This window comes from Hyalella azteca, unplaced genomic scaffold (assembly GCF_000764305.2).
Source record: "Hyalella azteca isolate HAZT.00-mixed unplaced genomic scaffold, Hazt_2.0.2 contig13566, whole genome shotgun sequence".
NCBI classification, from domain to species: domain Eukaryota; kingdom Metazoa; phylum Arthropoda; class Malacostraca; order Amphipoda; family Hyalellidae; genus Hyalella; species Hyalella azteca.
In genome coordinates, this window is record NW_025943482.1 from 210,440 (window position 1) to 220,892 (window position 10,453).

General features: G+C 41.1%; 1 protein-coding gene and 1 long non-coding RNA gene across 2 annotated transcripts; one reads left to right on the top strand and one right to left on the bottom strand.

Moving 5' to 3' along the window:
* The first annotated feature begins 364 nt into the window (after positions 1 to 364).
* On the top strand, positions 365 to 2,669 carry LOC125178906. Its single transcript, XR_007157069.1, has 3 exons — positions 365 to 456; positions 1,227 to 1,334; positions 1,695 to 2,669. It is a non-coding gene; the product is annotated as an uncharacterized LOC125178906 (long non-coding RNA).
* Positions 2,670 to 8,786: 6,117 nt separating this feature from the next.
* On the bottom strand, positions 8,787 to 9,412 carry LOC108676790 (protein NDRG3; the record flags this gene model as incomplete). Its single annotated transcript, XM_018164928.1, is given in 2 exon segments — positions 8,787 to 8,815; positions 9,300 to 9,412. Coding segments are annotated over 2 exon segments (137 nt in total), but the record flags the coding sequence as incomplete, so codon positions are not given.
* Between the last annotated feature and the right edge of the window lie 1,041 nt (positions 9,413 to 10,453).

Below are 10,453 nucleotides of genomic sequence, written 5' to 3' on the forward strand. Positions count from 1 at the left end.
GTGGGTGAGTGAACGTGTTCACGTGGGTGAGTGAACGTGTTCACGTGGGTGAGTGAACGTGTTCACGTGGGTGAGTGAACGTGTTCACGTAGGTGAGTGAATGTGTTCATACCATGTGCAGTGTTCATATGTGTGAGTGATGTGGTCAATGGAATGTTCATTGTTAACAGTATATATATCTGTACACAGTATACATGTCTCTTCAAAGTATTTCTATATAAATCTGATCACAGTATTCATGTGTTCACGGTATATGATCATATTTCACACTTACAACATTGGAGCATACATTCGATCCACCTACACATCCGGCAGCCTCCAGGTTATGGGTTGAATTAACCCCATCGTCCCCCACTCAGGAGTACAAGCCCTACACAGCCCTCGACATCCCCAAGGACCTGCGGGTGACCCTCCTCTCTAACGTTCCCAACCCCTACGGGGTCCTGCAGTCCAAAGGTGGGGAGTCACGGGGTCTTGCGGTCCGAATATGGGTGTCACGGGGTCTTGCGATTCAAAGGGCGCGAGTCATGGGGTCTGGCGGAACAAAGGTTCGAATCACAGGTTCTGCGGTCCAAAGATGGCGGAAGGGATCTTGTGGTCCAAAGGTGGGGTAGCCACGAGGCCCTGCAGTGCAAAGGTGGAGGAGTCACAGGGTCTTGTGGCCCAAAGGTGGCGGAGGGAATCCTGCGGTCCATAAGTGGGAGTCCCGGTGTCTTGAGGCTCAAAGTTGGGGCGTCACGAGGTCCTGTGATGCGAAAGTGAAGGAGCGTAAATATGTAACATATTGGTGCGAAAATAGCAACAATAAGTTAGGTTATGAAATAGAAAATACCAGTAAAAACCCCACGCTGTTTTAGTCAAGAGGAAGGATACCTGTGAAGTCCCCTGGGGAGGAGCGGGGACGATCCCAGGGACTCGGGATGATGGTTTAAGGCTGCCCAGAACTCATTATAAAATAATACATTAGACCTGCGTGTACAATACATTATGAAATAGGGTAAAATATACAGATACTAAAATATCTATGATCGTACAATTAGACTTTGTCTGCCAGCCCAGCGACGGGTGAGTCGCAGCTGTGCTCGTTGTACTCGGTGGTAGTGGCGCTGTTATAACCATACTACAATATCTAATAGCGTACAATAGATATGCTACAACAATATCTACTAACATACAATATTTATACTACTGCAATATCTATTAGTACTAATAAGACCCGCCCCCAGCTACGGGGGAGCCCCCGCTGTGCATGTCGTACGCGGTGGTGGGGGCGCTGCGCCAGGCCATCGCGGCCGCCAGGGCGGACGCCGGCACCCGCGGCTGGTTCGAGATACGTGAGTTCTATACAATAAATTACAATTAATTTAGTAACAACAATAATAAGGCTTGATCTTGGCAGACACGAGATAAATTCAATGAGAAGAGGAGTTTTGTATTTGCCTAAAAGCGTATCTCATTCATAGCCATGTACATTGACATAGCTTCTTTTTGGCTCTATAAGCCAAGAAGTGTGACTTCTATTTAGGGACTCCGGTCCGAAATGTCACTATTGCCATTTGATAAAGAAATGATTTACTTTTTGTGAAGAAATTATAGACTTTTCATGAAGCAATTATTTACCTTTTATATCAAAATTATTTATTTTTAGTGCAGTAAGTAAGTAATAAATTTAAAGTAATTGATTTATTTACTAGCTCTGCCGCTGACGGTCGAGCGCATCCAGCAGCTCTGCCTCACCGACGCCTCAAAGTTCGAACTCTGAGGCCACAGCCCTGACACTTGCGGTGATCCTGAGTGATGTGAAGATCCTGAGTGATGTGGAGATCGTGAGTGATGTGGAGATCGTGAGTGATGTGGAGATCCTGAGTGATGTGGAGATCCTGAGTGATGTGAAGATCGTGAGTGATGTGGAGATGTGTGGTGTGAATATCCTGAGTGATGTGGAGATCCTGAGTGATGTGAAGATCGTGAGTGATGTGGAGATCCTGAGTGATGTGGAGATCGTGAGTGATGTGAAGATCGTGAGTGATGTGAAGATCGTGAGTGGTGTGAAGATCCTGAGTGATGTGGAGATCGTGAGTGATGTGAAGATCGTGAGTGATGTGAAGATCCTGAGTGATGTGAAGATCGTGAGTGATGTGGAGATCGTGAGTGAACGAATCTTGCGACGTCGTATCACTGTTATAGCGAGACACGTAATCATTATTTCGTCAGTAACGCGTACGTTTGTGCACAATTCTGGTAAAAACAACACTGAACTAAGCAAAAATAACACAAAATTGAAGGTACAATATTGATTTACTTGATGCAGGACATTTAGATCCACTGAAGCAATTATCATTGACTAATTCTGTTTTAGTGCCGTTTTATTGTGTTTATCGAATTAAAGCAAGCTTTCTTATTTTATATATTATTAAACTAGTAACTGTTATTGCTTATGTTAGTGCTTACATGAGCTAGTGCTCATCACAAGCCTAGTGCTGCTGAAATAGACTTAGTATATAGTTGAGGGAAGTAGTGTCACTCAAGCATTGTTGTAACCTGTGGTCTGACATGCAATGCAAAAAGTATATACGCGAGATTATTCCAGCCATAAACTCGAAGAACCGAGCGAGCCTCTATCTGAAAAATATAACTCAGTACTCACTGCAGTGAGTGACAGAGAGCGCATTTCTCGTCGACGAAAACTTGAGGTCACGGACAGACGGACGGACAGACGGACGGACAGACAGACAGACGGACATGGCGAGCACAATAGTGCATTTTTTCCATAAATGAGAAAGTGCGCTAAAAACTATTCATGTTTTGCGCTGGTGTGTGGATCATCCTGACACAGTTTTTTGCGGAAAATTGGCATATGAGTGTTATTTAAAGAAGGTGTGTCCTATTTTTGACGACATATATGTGACCAATTTTTTTCTATCACTTGAAGCTCTCACTCAGGTAATATGAATGGTCACATTGTCCAAATAGAGACATTTTTCTGCAAGTAGCACAGATGCGCCCTTCTGCCCTACAAAACTGGGTCAATATGACCCACACAAAAGCATTGCTATTTGGACAATGACCCTGTCACTCCTCTGAGTGTACGGTTATGTGCTACGCTATGGGCGAAAGTTACAAGTGACCGCCACTAATTTGGTAACATTTTCACTCCTTCATATAATTCGTAAGATATGCATTGGATTATTCGCAATAAATGTCTTCCAGTTACGAATAATAAGAAATATATCGTTGGATAATTCATATAAACTTGTATTAGTATAGGATTAAGTATCAACAACACATTTGTATTAGACTCAGAAATGTTTCACAGATATTCATCTACTATTAAATTCATTCTGATTAAATAAATATACTATTTTAATTATGACTTTCATTTATCATTCCCGGTGGTTACAGTTCAGCGTGCCAAGATTGGAGCAGTGAGTTGCGGGTTCGATCCCTGCTACCTGCGGCAGTTTCTGGTCAGAATCGGGTTAAGCCAGGCGGTTAGGCAAAGCAAAATTGAAGCAGTGAGTTGCGCGTTCGAGACCGTAACAAGCAGTGAATGTTCTATGACTGATAATTGACGACAGGTCTAACGGTCTAATCAACGCTGACGCCGCTATACTATATATACTGCGCTTTAAAGATTACCTAACCATTTAACCAGAGCTGGGCAACGCTACTTTGAAATGTAGCGGCCGCAACCGCTACCGCTACATGCTCTAAATGTAGCGGGCGCTACCGCTACCGCTACAATTGCTTAAATGTAGCACCGCTACCGCTTCCGCTACTGAAAATGTAGCGGCCCCTAATATAGCTGCCGCTACAAGTAGCGCGCTACTGCCCACCTCTACATTCAACTACATATTAACAAGCGCAATTGAATTTAACTAGCGGGTAGATTGTTAGGGCATCCGGTATAGGATTATGAGCTGATACATTCATAGTTATTAAGTCGTGATCAAAATTATACTGTTTAGCGAAGCTTGCCGGGGTTCGAACCAACAACTCGCTATACTCCCATCTCAGTCTGCCGCGTACAGGGGCGAGCTCCGCCGGGACCTCGTTGACGAAGCAGTGTAGCTGAACTATAAAAAAATTGCAAAATTTATACATAAATAAACAATAAATACGTAAACTTCAAAATACATTGTAAGTAATAACGCTGGGTGAGGATGGAGCAAAACAGACATCTTAGGCCCGTAGATTCATTCAAATAAATAAACTTTAGAGTTCGGGTCACGACTTAGGTCTCTTTCGTCTATTATTGCTGGAGAAGTCGTTTTCTTGAAAGCAGTGGATCACTTCAAACTGTCGGTCTTAATGGTATATAAATACATATACTTTGCAAGCACGGCAGTTTCTCTTCACAATTGGTATATTGATCAATGCACCACACCACCATATGGTCTGTCTATATTGGGACAGACCATAGCAACTCACTGCTAACTTGGTAGGAAAAAGTTCGTTTGTCTCTTCCAATTTTCACAAATTACAAAAATTATTCTGTTATAAAAATTCACATACGTCTCCTAATTGATGAGTGGCGTCATGACATGCGTCTCTGCGTTTCAACCCCATCACCTTGATGAGTGGCATGCTCCGGTGGGGCACTCACCGTGATGAGTGGCATGCCAATTGGAGACATTACCGAGGCCTCGTTGATTAGATTTATCGCTTCCAGCGCTCTTCCACTGAAGATAATTTAAACTTTCCACCGAAGCACTAAGATGTAGGAAGATATATATTAAGTGCAAGATATATATTTAGTCTGATGTTTATAATACTGACAGTTATGGAGAAATCCTTACCGAAATAGGTTACGTCATCTTCAAGCCGTCAAGAAGCTTACGTTAGATTACTTGAATTTTAGCAAGTACGAATCCCTCGATTATCATCTATTGCATAGTAAAATAAAGTAATAAAGTATCGGAAAACGCTGTTACCGTCCACATGCGCTAATTTTTCCACACAGTTCATCAGTATTATATTATTTATTTATTTCTTGACGAACGCCGCATTAGCACCTGTTTGGGGGCGGCTCGTGAGTTGTTGCATATGACTTTTGTGTTATATACCAAGTAAAATTAAATTAGAACGAGATTATAGTTATACCAAACTTTTTTCACGCAACAACGATACTAAGTGTAGTGTGCGAATTGAAGCCGTGCGTATACACTCCTGTAACTCGTCTGTTGTGTTAGCAGTGTATCCGCACGCAAATTCCACAGTTCTTTAGAAGATACTAAACTCACATGGAATTTTTGGATCGCATATAGCTGTTAAATTCGCGAACGAAATCGAAAATATTAAAAATATAAATATACGTTTAAAAATTACTTTTTAAAGACAACACTTCTAAAGAATCGAGTGTTCCCAATGTTACAGATGTACAATGAATTTCTAATTTTATTTACGAATATTAAAAAAAGTAATTTTTCAATTTATTTTAATATATAATTTTTTCTGTCAATTGATTCATGCATTGCCTCCGACTTCACACAAGTGTGCAAAATTTCAGGTCAATTGGACAGGTAAAAGTGTGTTAAATATCAGTTATAAGATTTGTAGCTGACAAAATAATTTTTTCAATTATTTTAATATTAAAAAAAAATAATAATTTTTGAAATCATTTATTTTGTCATTAGATTCTTGCATTGCCTCCAATTTTACGCAAGTGGGCAAAATTTCAGATCGATAGGATAAGTAGAAGTGTGTTAAATTTCGATTATAGATTTGTAGCGGACAGCGCAGACAGACAGACAGACAAACAAGAAATGGAGTTAAAGAGAAGTGTTGTAAAACTAAGACTCATCCTTAGTTCATATGAATGGGAGATTTAACAAAAAATGAATGTATACTCATTTATAAAAGCTTCTTAAATGCCAAAGTTTTTAATTGAGCGATCGATCATATGGAATGATGTTTCAAGTTTCTTCTAGAGGATATGAAGCACGAAAGAAAGAAAATGCAATTTGGCTTCTAATTTCGCCACCCCATAGTTAATGGTATTCTTAGTCAAGACTTATTTCATCATATTCAGTTGGATAGTAAAGGCAATCTGGCCAATTTTATTGGCAGATGGATTAGGAGCCTTCCTCCCAGTTCTTGCGAAAATCTATAGGCTATGAAGCACTTGTCGGCATAATTTCAATGTGTTTAATACGCGAGTACGATTACCTTGTAAATATTAATGGATTTACCTTAACATTTATGATGCGTTCATATCATTATAATTTTATGATTGAGTGGAACATGCAGAATTTTCTACAAGCAATTTTCTGTGCGACTTAATTGAAGCTCAACGGTATAGCCAAGGTAAAGTAACTTGACATATATATTCAAACATAATGCATCTACTTAAAGTGACTCGGTGTTTCAATTTAAAATGTTTTTCCAGAGGTGAAGATTCAAAGATCAATTTGTATTTCATGATTCTGTGAACGCTATAACCCTTATAGTTTTATTTTATAATCCTAATTCAAGATTTATGATGTTTTCAGTATTTCGATATTTGAAGATATGAATATGAATGAGCATGAGATGAGGAATCTGAAATCATAACCAACCACTGATTGCGCTGATGACGTATGAATTTAATGATTTATAATTTTGTTTGATATAACACCTAGAGACGTAGCGTTAAATACTTAAATGCCACAAGGTGTTTTCAAGATTCCCAGATGGGACTTCTTCCAAATTGCATTGGAGATAGACTTGTTCTTTTCTTCTAAAAGTGCCATCCTCCGGTATTTTGTGCTGTTGAGTGAAGGAACTGCAGTGTATCTTTTTTTTTTGTTAATCCATTATTTCTACAACTTTTACAGCTTTATTTAAGGTATGAGATACGATTTAGACCGGAGATTATGAACAAGATCTTTTCTTGATTTTGTGTCCATACGATCGCGGATGATCTTCTAGAAAGAGAGGAGGTGTCCGGTGTCAATCAGACGTCTAATTATAATTGTATTCATTATAATTGAGTCGTAATATTCACTAGAAGTGATAAAGATTGATGGAAAAGTACTAGACCTGAGTCAGCATGGACATCACGTTATAGATCACGCGACCAAGACCTCAGTAGTGGGTGGAAGCCGTGGGTCTATAAAAATGTATAAAAAAAATTTTTAAAGACCACGTTTTTCATGTGGACTATATAGTAGAAAATAATTTTTCGGCAGCTACTGATCTCTGTTTGCTTTCATTCTCTTGGTCTTTTGTATTTCAGTTAAAATATTTTACAACATCTAAAACGAAAAACGTGGGGCGCATATGTATTTAATTGTTTGGTGATTACTTGATAAGATGAATATGATGGTTCATTGAACATTTGATAAGTGTATTGCTGATATATCTGATTTGAGCAAATTTTGTTATTTACTGTTGGTATATTGATTTATCATGTTTCATCCAATATAGGTAGTTTGAAATGTATAGGTAATTCAAGCAAGTAAAGATATGAATCATGAATAGCGCAAGGTCAGGGTATGTGAAAATTTTAAAAGAATCAAATTTTGAGAATTTTAAATGAACGCGTGTACTATATCTAATCAATTTAAGAGGCATATTAAGACATTTAACATAACATAACATAACATAGTGATGTCGGCTCTGAAGTGTAGGCCTGATGTGGCCTGTCGCCGATTCTTGTCCATTTCGTGCCTTGTTCATAGATCTAGAGTATGACAAGTGTGTCCTGAGAGTATGACGAGTGTGTCCTGTCAGTATGACAAGTGTGTCTTGAGAGTATGAAAAAATTTGACCGAAGCCCATGGTCATACCAGGCTTGCAGGTTGCCCAGAGGCTGCACATAAAGCAGCGCCTCGTGCAGTGGAAATTAGCGGCTGATTTACGTACACCCCGAGTCCTGGGCGGCGCTTGATGCTGAATCGGACCCTCAACCAAATATTTTTAGGATAATAATGGTTAGTATTAGGAAGTTTTAGTGGACGCCGCTATTGTCCCCGTGCATAAGCACCTTCCGAGTTGAATCTACCAATATCTACCCTAATCAATTTCTACCCTAATCAATTTCTACCCTAATCAATTTCTACCCTAATCAATCTCTACCCTCATCAATCTCTACCCTCATGTGAATGTATCCTCTTATCTAAAATCTCTTGTTTTTGTCGCCATGCTAGTTAAAAACCAGCAACACACGAGCGTCCCACAAATAAACCGCGGTCGCTAACTACAGGAACTGGCACGTGTCGTTTAACTAATAAGATTAAAAACCAAATCTCTTTAAAATCGCTAAGACTCTAATCAGTCGCTAAATCTCAATCAGTAGCTAAATTTTTAATTAGATTCTAAATCTCTAATCAATCTTTAAATCTCTAATCAATCTCTATATATATTCCATCAGTCGTTAAATCACTAATCAGTCGCTACTTTTCTAATCAGTATTTAAATTTCTAAACAATGTTTGCTTCGCACCAAACATGAATACAGCGGCAGAAAATTGCATTTAGAAGACTTTTATTATACATTGAATGAATATTGTAATGTATTGTAATATAATATTGTATTGTAATATAATGCAATACGAGAGTAACGGCACAAATAAATACTCTTCAAGCCAATAAACACAAGAATTAGTAAGACCAAACTACACCTATTTATGTATGCAATACCCAATTACGCGCCTCCACGCAAATGACGTTAAAACAACGTTAAATAAACGTAATTTCACCGTCAAATGCGTGGTGGGAATTAAGCTTCAATAAATAAGGCGGCACCCACCATAGCCCTGGCCCTGCAGTAACAGCAGCAGCGCCTCTATCACCTTGCCGGGCTGTTCCTCCAGCACCAGCCCGCAGTCCTGGATCTGTGGTGCACATCATAGCACATACATCACTGCACATTGTACAGACGTCATAGTATACAGTAAACACGCCATATTACACAACACACACACATCATAATACATGTTACATGCAGTACAAACATCATGGTACACAAAGAGAAACTTTACGATAATGCATACACAAACATTGTACAATCACATATATATAAGTATTCTTAGCATGTGTTTGGGGCGTAGCAGTCCCAGGTCACGCTAGAGCGCCGCTCTCAGCCCCGGCAGGCAACTCGTCCTCGCCGCCAATTAAGGACACAAACATCCTACATCCTCTCACACATCAACCTGTACCTTCATCACCCTGAAACACTTATGACCAAGCCGTCACATAAATCCCTTCATCTCTTTCCTTCCATTACATCATAGTCTCCCCCCCCTTCCCCTACCTTCACACCTCGCCCACATCCCATGTCTTCCCTCACCCCTCATTTTCCCCTACCCTCACCCCCACCTTCATCCAGGAGCAGCAGGCGGGGTCGAGCCTGGCGTTGAGGGCGACGGTGTCGTCCACGTGAGGGCTGTAGTTGCTGGTGATGTTCAGGACGTTGCAGCGCACCATACGAGCCTCCTGAAGGGGCAAGGGCTTTATTGGGGTACTACCCTAGCAAAATTTTGAGGCATGAACGACCCTGCATAAGGGCCGGCTAGGACTCTGGGAAGTACGTCAATCAGCTTATCGGTGTCTGCTTCGGCTCAGGGTTCGAAGGGTACGCAGCCTCTGGGCTAGCTCGGCATGACTCGGCTCGGCCTACCCTTCTCAAACTCTCAGGCGCCTATAAAGTCCGAAGTTCTGACACAAAATGATTTCGATCAAGTGGCCACGCAGGCCCAGAATAACTTTGCGCCAAGTGTAGTGACTATTCGGCCGAAGTCTAGGCGGCCGAAGCCTAGGCGGCCGAAGCCTAGGGGAACTGGGGGTTAGAGAACTGATCAGAAGAAAAGATACTTAAAACTGTACGAAGAGCATCACTCCACTTAACAAAAGGCTCTCTTCACAGAAAGCATGAAAGGCATTATCAAATGACCATATCTCAATTACCAAAGGGCGGGCTCCCCAGTTTCACAGCGGGCGTCACCCAGCACTTCAAAAAGGGTGCCACATCCACTCCACGCAGGCACCAATCCAGAATGATCACTCCCCCACCCACAAAGTGCGCCCCATACCGAAAGCGGGCCAAACCTCAGGCAGACAACCGTGCCTTTCCGCCTGATTCTCTCCTGCCACTTCTTGCGAAAAACCGCCCTCTCTAAGGGGGTGGAATCTTTCTTTACAAAAACTGACTTATAATCAGCGGATTCACCAAGCTTTCTCGCTGTTTTCAGCACGCTCCAGACCTGAGCAGAATCCTTTACAGTCACCAGAAGAGGTCTGAAGGTGTTGCCCGCAGTATCCTTCGAGCGTAGCCTCTTGCAAGATATAACATCAATCGATGTGTTGAGTACCTTGCTGCAACAGTCTACAACAAAGGCCGAGTCATCCATCACTCGGTCCTTCGCATCAGATGCGTTACTTTCAGGAATCCCAAACCAGACCAGGTTGGCCTTCCTACGTTCTCTATCAAGCAATTCACGTGAGCTGTCATTTGCGACTTCTGATAAATCAGC